At 39.3% G+C, this 20,152-nt stretch overlaps 2 protein-coding genes across 3 annotated transcripts; one reads left to right on the forward strand and one right to left on the reverse strand.

Annotated features, from left to right (window-relative positions):
- Positions 1-542: 542 nt before the first annotated feature.
- snrpc (small nuclear ribonucleoprotein polypeptide C) lies at positions 543-1,771 on the reverse strand. The gene has a single exon (XM_048557852.2). The coding sequence runs from the start codon at positions 1,728-1,730 to the stop codon at positions 1,245-1,247; it is 486 nt and encodes a 161-aa protein (XP_048413809.1). The 5' UTR covers positions 1,731-1,771; the 3' UTR covers positions 543-1,244.
- A 34-nt stretch (positions 1,772-1,805) lies between these two features.
- Positions 1,806-18,978, forward strand: tmem50a (transmembrane protein 50A). 2 transcript variants are annotated; one of them, XM_048557851.2, is made up of 7 exons: positions 1,806-1,927; positions 5,101-5,200; positions 9,101-9,213; positions 12,743-12,810; positions 13,586-13,678; positions 16,057-16,117; positions 16,259-18,978. In XM_048557851.2, exons 2-7 carry the CDS (start codon positions 5,102-5,104, stop codon positions 16,302-16,304), a joined length of 480 nt encoding a protein of 159 aa, XP_048413808.1. In that variant the 5' UTR covers positions 1,806-1,927; position 5,101; the 3' UTR covers positions 16,305-18,978. The 2 variants fall into 2 exon arrangements, with proteins under 2 accessions (XP_048413808.1, XP_048413807.1); XM_048557850.2 differs by lacking the exon at positions 1,806-1,927 and adding an exon at positions 2,043-2,171.
- Positions 18,979-20,152: the final 1,174 nt, after the last annotated feature.

The following is a 20,152-nucleotide window of genomic DNA, read 5'->3' on the forward strand; positions in this document are numbered from 1 at the left end:
TGATTTAAACATTGCAGGTACTCCAAATTCATTGTTCATATAGCTTTACCGGAACTGTAAGTGTCCATAGCCCACTGCTGCCACTTAAGGGGTGGCACAGTGGCTCTGTGGTTAGCATTGCTGCCTCACAGCACTAGAAACCTACGTTTACTTCTAAACCGTAAGCGACCTTGCAGAATTTGCACATTCTCCCCTTGTCTGCAAGGGTTTTGTCCAACAGTCCAGAGACATGCAGGCTAGGTGGATTAGCCATTGCTCAATCGCCCATAACATTCAGGGATGTGTAAATTATTTGGGTTATCGTGGGATGGGATGCTCAAAGGGTCCACGTGGACTTGTTGGGCTGAAGGGCCTGTTTCCACACTGGCAAGTCTGAATGCAAGTGAAGCTTGACGCTTTATAAATTCTGATATTCTAATACAGCCGTACTGATAGTGCCATCTGCTATTTGCAATTATCTTTTATTCCACCCAGTGTGGGATTTAGAAATTAATTCAGTTGCCTTAGAAACTGCAGTTCTAAGAGGAAGGAAAAAAATACAATTTGTCCAACATACGGCATTTATTACCTATAAAAATTTTAATATTCCCAACACTAAGTTAAGGATTACAAAATAAATGCAACAAGTTATGTTCAACAGTGTACTTCCAAGCGAAGATCTGCAGTTCGCTGTTCAATTACTTAAGACCAAACAAACAATAAATTCCATGTACAATTTAAACCAATGCTAATGTCTGACTTTTGTACTGTCAACCACAGCAGTGTGCTCAGGGATCTTTTAGAAAGTTAATGTACACCAGGAAAATAAAAAGGGAATTACACTATGTGGCAGAGCAGGGACTAGAACTGAAACGAATTAAAAAGACAAAACACCATTTGACTGTCAAATAGATTGGGGCAAAGCCACAAAGCGCGCTACTGGGGCCATCTGTTTTCTACAAAATCTAGAGGACGTCGGAATCAACAATTGCTTTCGAAACCAGACATTAGTTATTTCCAAATGTAAATAGCAATTTCGAGAGGGTACTTCAGTCTAAATCACGATTGGCCATTTAGAAACGCACTCATATTAACCATGGCTGTTGGAATGGCAAGGAAGATGGCGGCTGACATGCAACTTGCTGCAGTTTCTTCAACAAAAGATGTGTACAAATCTTCAACCGTCGACGCTGTCCTCCAACGGCCTTTACTTCACGAGAATATGAAAAGTTGCACAGAGTAAACCTTATGATGTAAGTCACTGCTTATCTTCCCGAGCGGACTAACCCAGGTCTGGAAGGCACCATCATCGGCCGGTGAGGCCCCATCATAGGCCCCGACATCATAGGCATCGGGCCACCGATAGGCGGTCTCATCCCTGGGCCTACCAGCATCATGCCAGGAGGCGCGGGGCCCATCATCGGCATCATGGGCGGCCCTCCCATTGGGGGGCCCGGCAGGATGGCAGGCCGCGGCGGTGGAACACCAACATTGCCGTGTGGCGGCGGGATGGCGGCTCCGCCGGGAGGAGGACCAGCCGGCGCCGGAAACGGTGCGGTGGGCGGGATCTTCCCTTGGCGGAAAGCAGCAGTGGTCTTATCGATGAGGCTCTGGGCCTGTTCTTCCATCCATTTCTGGTAATAGTCCTTGACGTTTTCCTTGTGTTTGCGGCCCTCGCAGTGAGTCTTGCGAACAGACGGCGAATCGTGTGTTAAATAAGTATCACAGTAATCGCAATAATACTTCGGCATGTCGTCGGTACAGCAGCGAGGAGGTGCGCATGCGCCGGACCTTCAACTGCCCTTTATATACTTACCGCGTGCGTCACTGCGCTGAAACCGTCAGGGATCACGTGACTATTCGACGCTAAGGGGCATGCGCATCTCCAGCTGTCGTCTGAGGGTGTAACCAGTATTGTTTGTGATCGTCTTTATCGGTGGCCGAGGAAGTATGCATTCTTTTCATAGATGGGGGATTTTTTAAAAAGAGTTTAATTTGTGCGTTTGTTTTAATTCGCAGTCTGGCAGCAGTCATACTCGTCGTCGTCGTTGTTTTAGATAGAGATGCCCTGCGGCTTAACCGGAGTATTAAAGGGGTCGCTGCAGCTGCGTTTGGAGCATGCGCACATCCGTTTCTTCTTGCACTGGGAAACGTAGTTTTCTGGCAGCTGTATCCTCAGCACCAGGAAAGAAGTGAGATTCTTGTAGGACTATAAATCCCGAGAGCACTGTAGGGCTGAGCCGTTCGCTTCTCAGGCTTATCTCAGCGTAAAATTTGTCATGGCTTTCCATTCTCCTCCACTAATGTGATTGTAAATTTTAAAACATGGTTATTTCCTGCCGTGGGCAAGAACGTTTTAGTAAAATAAAACAAACAACCGCGGATGATGAAAATCTGAAACAAAATAGAAATTGCTGGACAAACTCGGCGGCTTGCTTTTTCTTCACAGATGCCTACAGAACTGCAGAGTTTGGCAATTTCTGTTATTGCGTAAGGTATAGGTTGTTTTAAGCAAATGCTAAGCCTCCCTTAACAACATTTATGATTTAGGCAGATTTCAGTCTCCAATTCTACTATAAGAATATTTATTCTAAATTGGAAGAAACTAGCATGGATTTATTTTCAGTGTGGTAGGCAGATTTTAAAATATGCTGGCATACCAAATGTGTTATGGCCTTATGAAAAAGTCAGGTAAGAATAGATGGAGGCCATTTGGCCCCTTAAGCCTGTTCTGATATTCAATAGGATCGTGGTTGATCTGTCACTCCTCATCTCCACTTTCCTGGTCTTTGTTCTTAACCCTGGATTCCCTACTGATCAAGAATGACTCTAATTCAACCTTAGAACTTTGTAGACTTAAGGACCTAGTTTGAGAATTATCATCAGACTGTACAGGAGAGATGTTAGGAAGTACTTGTACACACACGGTGTGGTAGACGTATGGAACTCTTTCCCACAAACAGCATTGGATGTTGGATCAGTTAATTTTAAATCTGAGCTACTTACGTTTCAGTTAAGCAAGTAAAGGCAGTTATTCGCCAGTAGCCACAGATCAGCCATGATCTGATTAAATGGTGAAACAGGCTTGAGAGGCTGAAAGACCTATTTCTATTCCTATGTTCTCAAATGTACAGAAGGATTCTGCCCCACAGCTTTCAGTGGCAGTGTTCCAAAGATTCTCAACCCTCTTGTGAAGAAGTTCTTCCTCATCTCCTTCCACAACAAGGGTATAAAGGTAGTTCTTTTTTAGTTGATAATTTATGAGGTATGGGTGTCACCGATTGACAGTATTTATTGATCATCCATAGCTACCCTTGAGAAGGTGGTAGTGAGCTTCCTTTTTGAACTGCTGCAGTCCATTTTGGTGTAGGTACCACCTCAAAGCTGTGAGTGATTTTTAACTCTGTGAATTGAAGAAATGGGAATATATTTCCAAGTCAGGATGATGTGTGACTTGGAGTAAAACCTTGCAAGTGGTGCATCATGTTTTTCATTATTTTGAAGAGATTCAATGCCTAAAATTTAAAACAGTACTCCTGAGAGTTTTTGCCAAATCCATATTCAGCTCAAACATCACCCATGTTTTGCATTTGAAACTTTGAAATGAGGACGAATGTTGTTTTTTTTTCTAATTGTATTTCAAACCAACATTGGCTTTTTTTTGTGCAGGAACATCTAAAATATTTAATTCCCCAGTTCCTAGCATGTCACTGTTAAGAAAATATGCTGTTGATGTTCAGAAATTCAAAGAGGGTGACCTCAATTTTTGTACATTCAGTTCCAGCTGTTATATGTGAATGACCAAAACTGTCTCTTTTTAACTTCATCTTCACATCCATACCTTAAGTCACCTGCAGACGTGAAAGTACAATTCAGTTTCTTCACTCAACTAATTCGTGCATGGTGAAGAATTAAGGTCATTTTACAGATTCACCATATGACTGTATCCCATCTTTTGGAATGGATTTGTTATCCTACCCATATCACAAAATTATCTTCCACGCGATCTTATTTTGCTGCTAACATCTCCAGTGGCACAACAATAAATTCCTTCTGGAAGTCCATATAAGTATTCTGTTGTCCTCATAACAGTGCCTAATTTGGTTCAATGTGGTTCACTATTCAGATTCATGAGAATTTGTCTTTCTTCAGGTCCTCCCCACCAGCATTTTTATAAACTTGTAATCAAATCCATTTGCTGGCTGTGCAAATGGATACATGGTATTCATTTGAGTCCAACATTTATTTGTATCCACTTTAATAGGCCCACGTTACCCCTTTCCATCTTTCAGTACATCATTTTCCAAACACTCTTAGCGCTTATTAGGCTTTGTTTCTTTTCACATTCCTTTTTATGCCTCCTACATTTTTATTTTGTGTCTATTGCTTATTTTGTAGTTCTCCTAATCTGTATTTTTGCTTTACATTACAACTTTGTGGACTTGCGTTCAGCTTTATGCAATCTCTCGCTTAATTTGTTGATCATGATTGATTAACTATCCAAGCCAAGTCTTTGCATCAAAGATGCCTATGAGTTTTGGATCATACTGAATGTTATTCATCTTTAGATTTACCCAGAATAAGTGAGCCCAATTTGCTCTGGACATCCCTTCAACTTAAAACCTTGGTTTGTGGCTTTTTTCCAAAGTCCAAAAGTGAGGAAGTTATGATTAATCCGTTTAAAATAGTTCCTTCCCAGCTAGTAAAAGCCTCAATTATTCCTATTGGATAACAAAGGCTGAGATTTTAAAGATATTCAAAATTATTAATGATTTTTGATAGAAGAAATAACGAGAATGTGTGTTCAGTGGTTGAAGGGTGAATGAACAGTGTGCACCAATTTGGAAGAATAGCCAAGAGAGCAGAGGCAACATAAGGAAAATTGTTTTTACATAATGAAGATTTAGGATTTGAATTGAACAGCTACTTAAAGAAAAAAAAATCAGTGATGTGGAGGAGTGGCATTTATTGAAGTGTTCTGCAAAAACATCGAATGTTAACTGAAGGAACTGAATGTGCTGAACAATTCTGATTTTGTAACATAATTCAGTGTGAATATAGGTATGTGTTTAGTTGAAAAAGAAAACTAGACATTAAAAAGCTTTTTTTTTGGGCTTATAGGATGTCGGGATTCCTAGATAACATCAGATGCCCAGAATGTGAATGTATTGACTGGAGCGAAAAGCGAAACGCCATTGCATCAATGGCTGCTGGTGTGTTGGTATGTATTCATGCAAAACAGACTAATTTGTTTTATAAGAAGTAATTGTATAATTTATTATTAGAATTGATTAGGTGCAAGATTCTTATGTGATGAGAAAGAGGTAATGACTTGATATTGTAAGTAAGCTCTACAGCATCTTGTTCTTGGTGTGATCCTTCTAATACTTTCTGCTAGATTTATTCGTGCTGTGTTTTGTAGAGCATCTGCACTCTGTACATGACAAATGACAACATCTTCCTGTCACTGGCCCTTTTAACTCCCCATTCCTCTCCCTGGGTGACATGTCCATCCTGGGCCGCCTCTGGTGCCACAGTGATACCCCATGCAAACCGGAGAAGCGACACCTCATTTCACCTCGGGAGCCTACAGCCCAATGGTCTAAACATAGAATTCACCAATTTTAAAATTTCCCCACCCTTGGCCTCGTCCCATGTTCAATTCTCCCTCTCATCCCCATCTCCTTGACCTGACACCACCTGCACATCCCCACATATCCGAGCAAGCCCAACTACCCCCTACCTGCATCCAATCTCTCACCACCCCACCCTTACTTACCCCACCCTTACCCCTCCTCCCCCCCACCTCCTCAACCTGACACAACCTGTTCATCTACTCTCCCACCTGTCTGCCCCACTCATCCCATTGACCAATCCCCACCACTCACTACCTGTATTTTCTTATCATCATCCCACCCACCTACCCCAGGCCTACCTCTCCTCCCTGTATTTATTTCCCAGCTCCCTTCCCCCTCCCTATTTCTGAAGAAGGGACCCGACCCAAAACATCAGCTTCCCTGTTTCTCTGAAGCTGCCTGGCCGGCTGTGTTCCTCCAGCTCCACATTGTATTGTTTCTGACTACAGCGTCTGCAGTTCTTGCTGTCTCCTACCATAATTTAAGTAGTATCCTTATCTTTAATATGCAAGAGTATGTTGATACGGTTTTTAATTGTAAATGGTGATATGTAAGCACCTGCTCTTTTATGGACTGATTCAATCTATCAGTTGCTAGATGAAGTTTACTCACTCAAGACCATGAGACATAGGAGTGGAGGTAAGGCCACTCGGCCCATCAAGCCACTCTCCCATTTAATCATGGCTGATGGGCATTTCAACTCCACTTAGCCGCACTCTCCCTGTAGCCATTAATTCCTTGCGAGATCAAGAATTTATCGATCTCTGCCTTGAAGACATTCAATGTCCCAGCCTCCACTGTGCTCCATGGCAATGAATTCCACAGGCCCACCACTCTCTGGCTGAAGAAACATCTCCTCATTTCCATTCTAAATTGACCCCCTCTCATTCTAAGACTGTGCCCATGGGTCCTAGTCTCCTTAATGGAAACAACTTCCCAGCGTCCACCCTTTCTAAGCCATGCATTATCTTGTAAGTTTCTATTAGATCTCCCCTCAACCTTCTAAATTTTAATGAATACAATCCCAGGATCCTCAGTTGTTCATCGTATGTTGGGCCTACTATTCCAGGGATCATCCGTGTGAATCTCCGCTGGACACTCTCCATGGCTAGTATATCCTTTCTGAAGTGTGGGGCCCAAAATTGGACACCATATTCTAAATGGGGCCTAACTAGAGCTTTATAAAGTCTCAGAAGCACATCACTGCTTTTACATTCCAACCCTCTTGAGATAAATGACAACATTATATTTGCTTTCTTAATCATGGACTCAACCTGCAAATTAACATTTAGAGAATCCTGAACTAGCAGTCCCAGATCCCGTTGTACTTTGGCTTCATGAATTTTCTCACCGTTTAGAAAATAGTCCATGCCTATATTCTTTTTTTCCAAAGTGCAAGACCTCGCATTTGCTCACATTGAATTTCATCAGCCATTTCCTGGACCAATCTCCTAAACTGTCTAAATCTTTGTGCAGCCTCCCCACCTCCTCAGTACTACCTGCTTGTCCACCTATCTTTGTATCATCAGCAAACTTCGCCAGAATGCCCCCAGTCCCTTCATTCAGATCATTAGTTAACTCAGCCACATTAGGGGCATTTAAACAGTCCTTGGATAAGCACATGGATGATGATGGGATAGTGTAGGGGGAGGGGCTTAGATTAGTTCACAGGTCAGCGCAACATCGAGGGCCGAAGGGCCTGTTCTGCGCTGTATTGTTCTATGTTCTATCGTATATAAAGTGAACAGCTGCGGCCCCAACACTGAACCCTGCTGGACACCACTTGTCACCGGTTGCCATTCCGCAAAAGAGTCATTTATCCCAACTCTCTGCCTTCTGTCAGACAGCCAATCCTCAATCCATGCTAGTAGCTCTCCTCGAACACCATGGGCCATCACCTTACTCAGCAGCTTCCCGTGAGGCACCTTATTCAAAGGCCTTTTGGAAGTCTCGATAGATAACATCCACTGGTTTCCCTGGTCTAACCTACTTGTTACCTCTTCAAAGAATTCTAAAGGTTTGTCAGGCATGACCTCCCCTTACTAAATCTATGCTGACTCATTCTAATCTGACCCTGCACTTCCAAGAATTTAGAAATCTCATCCTTAACGATGGATTCTAGAATTTTACAAACAACCGAGGGTAGGCTAATCGGCCTATAATTTTCCATCTTTTGTCTTGATCCTTTCTTAAACAAGGGGGTTACAACAGCGATTTTCCAATCACCTGGGACTTTCCCTGACTCCAGTGACTTCTGAAAGATCACACCCAACTCCTCTGCTATTTCTTCAGCCACCTCCCTCAGAGCTCTAGGATGTAACCCATCAGGGCCAGGAGATTTATCAATGTTTAGACCTTTTAGCTTTTCTAGCACTTTCTCTTTTGTAATGCCCACCATACTCAACTCTGCCCCCTGACTCTCCTTAATTGTTGGGATACTACTCATGTCTTCCACTGTGAAGACTGACACAAAGTACTTATTAAGTTCTTCAGCTGTTTCCTTATCTCCCTTCCAGCATCAATTTGGAGTGGCCCAATGTCTACTTGTGCCTCTCGTTTGTTTCTTATGTATTGAAAGAAACTTTTACTATCATTTCTAATATTACTAGCTAGCCTACTTCATATTTGATCCTCTCCTTCCTTATTTCTCTGTACAATACTAATCTTTTTTTTTTACTCCCTCTCTGTCTCCACTCTCCCAAATCTCATAACTTTTTCATCTTGAACACATTAATACCTTGCATTTGGCAACTGAATAGATGCTCGGTAGTATCTACTATTTTACTTGAATTAATGTTCAGAAGTAAGTCTTGGCATGTGTTTGACTATGGGTTTGTCATTGTCAACCAAAATCCCATTCTTGCCCAATATTGTACATATTCATTCTTTGGATGTGAGCTTTCTTAATGAAGACAACATTTATTGTCTGACCCTAATTGATTGGAGCAGGTGGTGTTGACCTGCCTTCTCGAACTGTTGCAGTCCTTGGAATGTAAGGGTTCCTGCAATGCTATTGGGAAGAATGTTCTAGGGTTTTGAACCAGTGGCAGTAAAGGAACATAATATTGTTCCAAGTCAGGATGGTGCATGACTTTGAAAGGAACTTGCAGCTGCGTTTGTGCATCTACTGCCCTTTGAAATGGAAGAGGTCATGGTTTTGGCAAATGCTGTCAATGGTCATTTATACTATGATCAAGAGCAAGTATCTACTAACTATCTCCATCTATAAGCCGAGGTAAATAAAAACGCTGGTACTGCTATCGTGGTGTTAGAACAACTAACATGGGAGAGGGGAGTGATTGAATCTCCTCTCTGTTAACTAATTTTCTTTGAACACTTCTTTTCAGGTGTCTTACTGTGTTAATTTTGTTTATAATCTATTTTATTTGTTCAGTGTAATATGGCAATCTGAATTGGTGAAATTGAGTCATGAATTTTATTTAAATGATTCATTTATGGAATATTGTAGCAGTTTATTTCTCTAGTTTTTCACAGGCTGGTGGGTTATCATTGATGCTGCTGTGAAGTACCCTGAAATGGACAAATTCAACCACTCCTACCACACCTGTGGTGTTATAGCAACACTTGCATTTCTCATGTAAGTAGAAGTAAGCTTTCTCAGTCTTGAAGATGATAACAGTTCCCCACTACCACCAAAGATCCATCCCTATCTTTATTGTAATCTTATTTCTGTTTTTGTCATTGAATTGGATTGGTCTTAATCAAAGTCACACTCACTGATTTTGATATGGTGCACCCTTATGTCCTTGTTATTCTCCACTTTTTTCTACAGCTAATTCCTGACAAGTGTCATTTAATGTTTATTTGCACCTGATAAAGGGGCTATGCTCCAAAAGCTTGTGTGATTTCACATAAACCCGTTGGACTATAACCTGGTGTCACGTGGCATCTGACTTGCCTTTAGAGAGAGGTGGGCGCCATGGGAAACAGTGTTTTATTCCACCACCCCTCCCCCCCCGCCCCTAAAACACCATTTTAATTTAGTCACTTCCTCCAAAATTTGATTTGCCCTGCCTGTAGTGGGCTTTGGTTGTAAATACTCAGTTGGCAACACGGGTGTTTTTACTGGTGGTGGTTATTAGTTTCTTTTTTTTAAAGAAAGCAAAAAGAAAAACAACCGTGATGATTTTGATGGTGGGGTGGTGGGGCAGTTGCTTAGTTGTGCATGATAATGCTTCTGGATAAAAAAAAAAGCTTGGATTCTATAATCACATTTGTGCCTGATTGTTCTTGGAGAGGGAGCATGCGGTGTGTCAATAATGTCAATGTCTTTGGAGAGAGGTGGGCACCTCAGGTGGTACAGTGTCTTATTTCGTGCTCCAGCTCCATTTTAATTAAGTCCCTTCCTGGTCTCCCTACTTGCCCTTCACTTTTGATGCTTTGCATCATCCGTAATGGGCTTTAAATGCAAATACTTAGTTGACTATAAGGGTGATTACCAGTGGTGGTGAAAAGGGAGAAAAAGTGGAAAGGTCACAGTGATTTTGGTGGTCAGAAAATTGCTCAGTTGTGTATGTTAACACTTCTGGGTAGAGAAGGAAAAGCTTGGTAAGTGTTCCTCCATTGGAGCCGGGATGCACGTGTCCACTGCACCTTAAGTATGTAATAACAGGTCTGAAGAGGTTGATTAGAAAATATAAGGATGTGGAGCTAATAACAAAAAAAGGGTGAGAGTTTGATCAAGTGTCACCAACTGAAATAAATGATGAAGGGTCTAGGCCCGAAGCGTCAGCTTTTGTGCTCCTGAGATGCTGCTTGGCCTGCTGTGTTCATCCAGCCTCACATTTTGCTGTCTTGAAATAAATGTGAATTCAGTTTTTAATAGAAAAAAGGCTTCAGGTCTGTAATGTTTGGAGATATGAGTTCAGATCCCACCAGTGCAGTAGTGAAATTTCAAATCTAGTTTTAAAAAGAAAAGCTTGGTTTAGACATGTTCTTGTGGCACATTAGTAGTGTTCCTACCTTTTGAGCCAGGAGGCCTGGGTTCACGTGCCACCTCTGTCATAACATCATACTAGTTGATTTTTAAAAAAACTTGGTTTAGGGTTCTTGCAACACATTGGTAGTGCTTGTACCTCTGAGTCAGGAGACCCAGGTTGAATTCCCACCTGCTCCAATGGCATGTAATAACATCTCTGAACAAGATTAGAAAATATTTTCAAAATAAGAGTTTGGTTTTTCACCACTATTGGGGTTGGCTTCCAGAGAGAAACAGGTGTTTACGCTCAACTAAAGATTTTCAATAAAACCTTTCTTAAATATCTAAAAGCCTTTCGCTATCTAATGCAACATATGGATATAAGCCTGTTAGAAGATAATAATTCTTGTGCTGAGCTTACCAGTACACACACAGCCCTGCTTTTTGCTGATCCAACTGAATACAGTAGAATTTTTATTGTATATTTTTGTATTTCAAGTAATTCTGCTCAGAGAGAAGATCTTTTGTTTGAATTTAACATTGAAGGATTGTATAATTCCTTTTGACATTTAAGTAAACTGCATTTGTGTGCACAGGGAACCTTGCTATTTTTTCCGAACAAAGTTTTCTGCCATCTACAAAATATTTTAAAATTAATCTGTGCAGAGCAGTGATACAAAACTCAAGAAGGAAGAGGCAAAAGTCTAAAATCAAATTGAATTTATTGTTTGGATATTTAAAACATAATTTGTTCAAATAACTAAAGATATCTAATTTAAAGTGGTCAGTTATGATATTCTGTGAAGAGCTGAAGAAAATTTAACCCCTTTCATGGGTGACACGGTGGCTCAGTGGTTAGCACTGATGCCTCACAGCGCCAGGGACATGGACTCAATTCCACCCTCGGTTAATACCTATGCGGAGTTTGCACATTCTCCCTGTGTCTGAATGGGTTTCCTCTGGGTATTGCTGTTTCCTTCCACAGTACAAAGATGTGCAGGTTAGGTGGATTGGCCATACTAAAGTGCCCATAGTTTTCAGAGGTGTGTTGATTAGGTGGGTTATAGGAGGATGGGTCTGGGTGCGATGCTGTGAGGGCCACTGTGGACTTGTTGGGCCGAAGGGCCTGTTTTCACACTGTGGGGATTCTATGATTCTGTTCTACCACAAAAGATACTTGAACCTTTTAAGTTTTGGATTCTGTATTACATAATGGTTGGGATACATTAGGGCAGGATGTTTAAGAATTAAATTTTGTTTGAGCACAATTGGGAACAGTAGCTTTTGGGAATTCTTTAAAGAAGGTTCACACAACTTGCAGACCCACCACTCACCACTCTGTGACAAATCAGAAAATAATGAACATGCTAGCCTTTGTTTTTGTTATCGTGGTTTTGCTTCGACTGTGTACAATACTGCTGCTACATTAGAACTTTGTAAAAGGGAATAAATAATAATTGCTGAAAGCAAGGGTGACATCCTTGGATTCTTCCAGAGGGAAGACTATGAAAGAGAGAGATGAAATGAATAACAGCGGAAGACAGCTGGCTAATTACTTAGAATTGAAATTGTGGTTAGACATTCTCACATCATTCAAAATTATACAGAATTAACTCAGAAAATTCAGCGTTCCAGAAGTGATCGTCCTGAGCATTCAGGACTGGAGAGATTACATAGTGTTCCAGACAAATTTCCAGACTGAACCATCAATAATCAGCCTGTAATGTGAATATACTATTGAGATTATTTATTTATTTATTTTCCAGGACTGCAGATCTGAATTTCTCTGATCTTTCCTGAATTTATGATTTCAGGATAGTCTTGGGGTCTATTCAATATCAATGCCTAAGCTTCAGTGTCTTCCTGGTGTCTCAGCTGTGCAGAATAGTAATGCAGCCTGACCACAGCTATACATATTCCGAGCATTGTTTTTAGAGCTATATTCATTTTTTGATTGGTTTAATTCCACAGGGCTTTAGGTGGCCATGTTTCCTTGCATACTTAATAACTTACTGATTGCACATCAATCGAGCATGTGTTGTGCTTGCGGTGTAATGTTGCAGCATTATGCATTGTCTCCAAACTGCATAACTGAATCAGCAGGAAATCGGACACTTTGTTTCACAAGCATAAGTTTTCATTCTCATTCTGCGGTGAAGTTTTACTTGTAATTGTTTGTTTCTTTTAGGATAAATGCAGTTTCAAACGGACAAGTTCGTGGTGATGGTTATAGTGAAGGTTGTTTGGGCCAAACAGGTATTTCTTTATCGTTCTGATCCATAATATGGTATGAATTATGCTATCTCTGAGGTTGTTCCCAGTAAAATTCTGTTCTTGATGTTTTCTTTTTTGTTTTATTCTCATTTTATGAATTCCGTGTTATCAAGTTGAGTCTGAATCCTCTTAGTTTGATGGCTGCTTTAACATGATCCCTTTAGAAATATAAAATATAGTAAATAAACATATAAAGTTGGTACATTGGTGAATTGTTGCACCAACTTTTCTTTGTCCACAGTTGTAGCCAGTGAGGGTAATGTTGTCCCTGTCCATCTTTCTTCAGGATTTCCACTGTTGATTTAAGTTGCCCAGTGGGGCATATGATTGTGGACCTGCTCACCTCGTGGCTAGCCAGCTGATAATATGTCTTTTGAGTATTTAATTATCCTATTCATTAGCAAGAAGAAACCATAATTCTGCTAAATAGTTTGGGAAGTTCATTGCGTCTGAGATTTATCATTAAAAATAATCTGAGTGGTTTCCTTTCACTTTAATCACTGCAGAAATGTACAACTATTGTAATTTAACATGATTGCAATAGATTGTTATCAATAGTTTTGTAATTCACATTGCTTACAGCTCGTTAGTTAATAGAGAATCTTCTCTCTAATGCACACAGATTTGTAGCACACTTTTGGAAAGACTCCCGAGCACGGGTCTTGAAGTTGCAACTATATGTTTTGATCAAATGTGGACAGTTTTCTATCAGTGCTTGTATATTGTACTCCCTTAAGAGAATTGATTATTTTCTCAGGTGCTCGAGTTTGGCTGTTCGTTGGTTTTATGTTGGCATTTGGATCCCTCATTGCATCCATGTGGATCCTTTTTGGTGGTTATGTTGTGCCACGTAAGTGAATGCAAGTAATTCTGTAATCTGCTTTTGTGAAATTCAAATGTAGTCCCAAGTGCTGAAACTCAAGTAATTAGTTTTAGTTTATTACTAGCTTTTGTGTTGTTGGGTCACTTCTTTGTTAATGACTCTTAAAGTTTAAAGAGAACATAACAGCACAAACATGTTGATAATGATATAATCATTGTGAATGATGTTTAGTGAATTTTTGCAGTTCATATAGTTTGTCATTTAACAGTGGTTCAGTTTTTAAAATTGAACTTCCATTTAATATTCAGAGAATACGTAAAACAATATCAAATCTGCTAGAATTCTTTTGAGGTAACAAGCAGGTTAGGTAAAGGGGAAGCAATGGTGGAATGTATTGGGATTTTCAGAGGACGTTTGATAAGGTTCCACACAGACTACCTAATAAGATAAGAACTCTTAGTTTTCAAGGCAGTATATTAGCATGGATGGAGGATGTGCCAACTAATTGAAGACAACGAATTGGGATAAAGACAGTATTTTCAGGTTGCTAATTTGCCATTAATGGTGTGCCTCTCAAATCAGTGCTGGTACTACAATTATTTACAATATATATCAATGACTTAAATGAGGAAATGAATGTATTGTACTAAAGTTTGCAGATGACACAAAAATAGATGGGAAGCCAAGTGATGTGAGTGACAGTCTGCTGAGGGATATAGGCAAGTTTAAGTCTGTGAACAAAAAAAGTGATGGATGGAATGTAATGTGGAAGATGTGAGGTTGTGCACTTTGGCAGAAATATGAGAAGCTGAATATTATTCAAATGGAGAAAACTATAGAACAGGGATTTCAAAGTCCTTATCCATGAATCACAAAATCAACATCTGAGTTCAGCAGGTAATAGGGAAGACAAATGGAATGCTGACTTTATTTCAAAAGAAATGGAGTAAAAGGTTCGGGATTTTTTTCAAAAACAAGGCACTAGTCAGACCACAACTGGGGTACAGTGAACAGTTTTGGGTCTTTTCTCTGTTGAAAGATGTATTAGTGTTGGAAGCAGTCCGAAGAATGTTCACTGGAATGCTATTAGTTATGAAGGTACTGTCTTGTGAGGTGTGGTTGCATTAAGCAGGCCTATACTCGTTGGAAAATAGAACAATGAGAGGCGACCTTCTGAAAACGTACAAGATTCTTTAGGCGTTTTGACAGCGTAAATACAGAACGGTGGTTTCCACTGGTGGAGCAGTCTCGGACCAGAGGGCTTAATCTCAGAATAAGTGATCACACTTCTTTTAATGCAGAAATGAAGGCCAACATATTATTTGCCTTCTTCACTGCCTGCTGCATAGGCTGGGCCAAGTAAGAATGGCCAATAATCTACTCTAAAGGGCATTAGGAAAACAAATGGGTTTTTACAACAATCAATGATAACTCCCATAATTACTATCCCAGAAACTAGCTATATATTCCAAGTCTATTAATTATCTTTAAATCTCACCACCAGCTGCCATGGTGAGATGTAAAACCATGTCCTTAGAGCATTTGTCTGTAATTTTGAATTAATGATCTAGTGACATTACTACTGTATCACCATCTCTACAATAAAATCCTGATCTTGGTTCCCAACAGCATTTGCTTTAGAGACTTCCTGCACTGAGAATCCATTGCCTACCACGTGGTAAATACTAGCAGGAAGACGTGAAACCCTTAAGTGAACATTTGTCCACGAGGCCTCACTTAGAAGTGAAAAGATTGTTATTGACCCTTTCTGTCACCAGACTTAGTCAGGGGAAGGCAGGAAGACTACAGTTTCCATCCACACTCTCCTGCCTGATTGCCTCCCTTGATTTAATGTATTTGAATCCCACCATGTATCCATGCCACTCTTAATCTGGAATTAAGAGTTTAATGATGGCCAGAAAACTATTGTGGAATGTTGTAAAAATCCATTCGGTTCATTCCTGTCCTTGAGGGAAAGAAATAGCCATTCTTACCTAGTCTGGCCTGTTTGTGACTCCAGGTCCATGGCACTATAGATGACTCTTAGCCCACAAGCCATGACCAAATAACAAATGCCCTACTGGCAAACATACCTCAGAAGACATTAAAATCCTCCTTTCATTTTAAGTGTTTTGCTGTAAAGTTCTTCAGTACATTCTAATGATATGAGAATTGCTATGTAAGTACAAGTTCTTTATTCTTAGATTTTATTAAAAATGAAATTTGGAATGTAACGAAATGTGTAGACAATGAGTGAGTATATGAGATTGAGTAGACAACATGTCTTGTGGTCAAAATTGAGAAAATATTGAAGATTATAGGTTTGATATAAATGTGTGCTATTTTGCTTTTCAATATTTTAATTTATTGCAGACTTTTTTTAAGAAAAAATGTTTTATTTCTAGAAAAGCCAGATGTTTACCCTGGTATAGCTGTCTTCTTCCAAAATGCGTTTATCTTCTTTGGGTAAGCATAAAATTTACATTACTGTCAAATATATGTGACACCTATTTCTAAATCTTTTTAAAAGATTAAAGTGTACAGGAATTGAAACCAACTGAAATTTAGAAGCTTTTATTTAAAAGTGAAATTTCTCTTTTCACACAGGGGTCTGGTTTTCAAGTTTGGACGTACAGAAGATCTGTGGCAGTAAATATGTGGACGTAGAAGTCCACTGACTACATATTTCGTATTTTCTCACCGTTTGCATCTTGCTGTGTTCGGTGTAACTTTTGCCTCTGCCACTGTACCATTTTTCCCTTTTGGAATTCATCACTTATATTTGACTTCTGTGTTTTTGTTATTTATGGGCATTGTCAGGATGAGTGGTATATAATAATGTAGAACAGATTAAATTGTTACCTAGTGGTTGCTGAATTCAAAATGGAGGATTATAGCCAAAGTGTAACATTGACTTTTTTTAAAATGCTGGATGGGATTTTCTGAGCAAGATGTGTTGAGTCACTGATTTTGTTGTCAATCTTCCAATGGTGTATCTATTCCATAATTGCTGGGAAAACCAATTTTTACATGGTATCGGTGACATGCTGTTCCATTAACCCTGGAAGAAGTGTGATGCAAGAGTGGGTACAGTTTCACAAAATGTTCCATTATTTCTGTCCATGCATTCTGTGCTGGTACTGGTTCTCTGGCAAGCCCGACTATGATCATTGGCCATGTATTCCTTATTCTTTGTAGTATTACTTGCTCTTCTCATAGTCCTAGAGAACGTTCTCATGATCTATGCCCAATTGCAAGGTTCACGATTCAGATACTTCTTGTTAGTCATTTTGTGTCAGAGAACAAGGAATGAGTGCACTGAAGATGTCATGTGACTGCTGACTTTAACCACAAGCAGCAATTAACATCTTTTGGTCATTGTAACATTTGGAAACATTTTCTGACCTAATAATTTGAGGGCTTGATCATACTGGCAAATGTAACAGTGACAGCACTTGCTGCATTAACCTTTCTATGCTGAATGGGCAGCAATCCAAGTGCATACTGCCAAGTTCAAATCATTACAGGTATTGTAACGGCAAAGCTTTCTTGTGGGAGCATGAACAACAATGCTCATGCCGAGCCGCTTCGTTATTTGACACAAATCCACGTTGTATTTCTGCTTAGTTTCAATGTGACTTACCAATCACTGATCATAGATATTAAATTGCTCCTCCCATTACATAATCTTTCTTGTTAATCTGTAAATTTTAAGTCCATTCTTCCCACTTCTTTGGGATGAGGAGGTGGTAGCTGCTGTCTCCTAATAACATGGTTATTTGTTCACCTTGCCTTTTTACCTCAGCAACACCCTGTCCCATCCCACCCCTCTTCATGAATAAATAGAAAATGCCTAATCTAGCAAGCAGTGCAGCTGCTGTATCATTTGGAATGTGTAGACTGGGATTCTAACAAATATTAACTATGAGAACTTGCTGATCTCTGCACCTGGAAATTTGATTCAAACAAAATGCCAAAAAAACCTAAAAAAAATCAATTCTGCAGTTCAGAAATCTAATTGCAAATAATTTTGCTTGACAGAAAGTCCTGAATGAGTCTACGTTAGGTGATATTAGACCCATCTCTGCCTAGATTACTTTGTATAACTGTCTTAAAACTAGCATGAATACAAGAAATTTGCGCTTGCAGTTTTTTTTAAAAATGGGGACAGACCTGTGTTATTGTTTTGGAGAGTTTGACAAGCACTTTAACCTAATTCATGAATGTTTTGCCAAAATAGAATGGCATTAACCAGGTTATTCCACACAATATCTTCCTTAACTCCTGTGCTGGAAACAGCTTTACAATATAGATGCAGCAGAAGTTTCTAGGAAATTCCCAACCAATATTTGTTTTAAATATAGAAGCTCCTGGATGTAAAACTAACTTGAGCTCATGCAGAGCAACATAGAAACTAAAGATGTTCTGGGGATTTAGAGCCAGACAGATAACTTGTGTAGTTGCTATAGCTGTACCTTTGTCTACGAAATAAGATTTGCATTGTTCAACCACTTAAAACCACTGTTTGTTAAAACGATGATGTGCTGGTGAACGCTGCAAGACTGCATTAAAGATTTTGGGGTTTGTAAGCTGGAGATTCCTTGTGAATGTACCTCCCTTAACTTGACTAACTTTCTTGTGCTGTCCTTTTTCCAATCTGAAATCCAACTTGGTGGAACACATTATTTACTTCAGTCAGAACAGGAAAAATAAGTAGCAATAAATGACTTGAGTAGTTCAAAGAAAGATGACCATTTCAGATTTGGGGGAATATTGTAATGACCGTTTTAAGATTAAAATGAAGGTAATTATCAACTGTATCTAATCCACATTTAATACTGATGATAGGGAAACTCAAGTGATCAGTGGTGGCATTCTTAGAATGTTAGTTTATTTGAAATTCTGACATGTTGGCAGCCATGTCCACTACAAATCATGTTGACCCCTCTCGTACAGACATATACATGGTCTTTAAGTTGTAGCTTATTAGTAATTATGGTTTGTATATTCTGCTATAGTTGTTGCATTCCTGAAAACACAATAAAGGATTCCTACAAAATGCTGAATCATAATTATTTGATATATAACTTAGTTTTGCACAGGCATGTAATGGAAAGTTGACTTTAGTGCACAGTCATCATTTATGACCTTTTATTTTTCTTTGTTAAAGTTACCATGGAGCTCAATCGTGTATTTTAATGACTTGCTATTTTGTGTAATCAATACTTCATTTGTTTTAATTACAAAGTGTATGTGCAATCTAACAACTGCAAAATTACCGAGTATTAAAATCATAATAAAGGAAAATTTCAAAAATGGTGGAGCAATAACTGAATCTATTTATTGTAGTACTTACAACTTACTGCATTCCTACTAATGCTGGAGGCCAGTGATTGATATGCTGTACCTTGGAAGATAAGCAAGAAATTATCAACAAGAAGAATGACTACAAATTTCTGCATTGTTAACACTTCTTTGGTCAGCTGCCTGAGTCAACAATAAAGACCGTCTCCTCATAAGGCTAAAAATATTATTGCAGAAGTTACTCAGGGCTTACTTATTTTTGATTAATTGGCAGGTCATCCAGTTTGTAGAAATTTGGAAACTGCTTTTCACTGGTCTTGCTTTGGAATATCACATGGCCCAAAGAGAAGAATTGGGGTTTGAGAAAACTTATGGGACAGTTTGGAACAAAATCAGGAAATGCTCATGGCTGACAATAGCTGTCAAACAAAAAACACAGTTAAACCTTTTAGATGTGTGACTTTGTCAGAAGTGTTCTGATGAAAGGTCACAGATGTCTTTTTCTCTTCCCAGGAAACTAGTCTGGATGATGAATTTTTTTTTTCAAAAAATTTCACATTCTCAGTATTTTGCTTTTGTGTTTGGAAGATGTGGTTTGCCAAATCAGTCTCAGTAATTCCATTGTAGTTGTTGGTTATATGAAGGGAAAGATTGAAAATAGGGCAGCTAATATTCAATCTGACTTGAGAGTGACTCTGACTCTGAAATTAAGAGCACATTAGCCTGATTCTTAAATAACCATTTCTCACTTGTTGAGATGACCTGTATGAGACAGCATTTGTATCACTGAAACTGTTTTCAGGGAGTAATCTGTACCAGATTGAAGAATATTCATTTTGTATAACGGGACCAAACATTTTGTAGAAATGTTAGTTTTCCATACTACAGTATGAGGGCCAACTCGGAGATGATCAATCCTAACAATGCATCAAAATATTTTGCTGAGAAACAAGCTCATCTTGTAACAAAAGAAAAATGCCAAGCTACAAATTGCCATATATATTGCCTTCTCTTTCCTGGAAATTTAAATGGGAACAATAACATCTAACTTAAACCAGTATGTTAATTAGGGGACTGATTAAGTAAATTTATTTCATGGTTTCAAGATGGCAAGCCTAAAACTGAGCATCACCTTTCTGCTCAACTCTATAGTCTGGTAAATGTTAACTATGACCTTATTTCTTTACCTTGTAGAAT

Source organism: Stegostoma tigrinum, chromosome 24 (assembly GCF_030684315.1).
Source record: "Stegostoma tigrinum isolate sSteTig4 chromosome 24, sSteTig4.hap1, whole genome shotgun sequence".
In the NCBI taxonomy this organism is placed as follows: domain Eukaryota; kingdom Metazoa; phylum Chordata; class Chondrichthyes; order Orectolobiformes; family Stegostomatidae; genus Stegostoma; species Stegostoma tigrinum.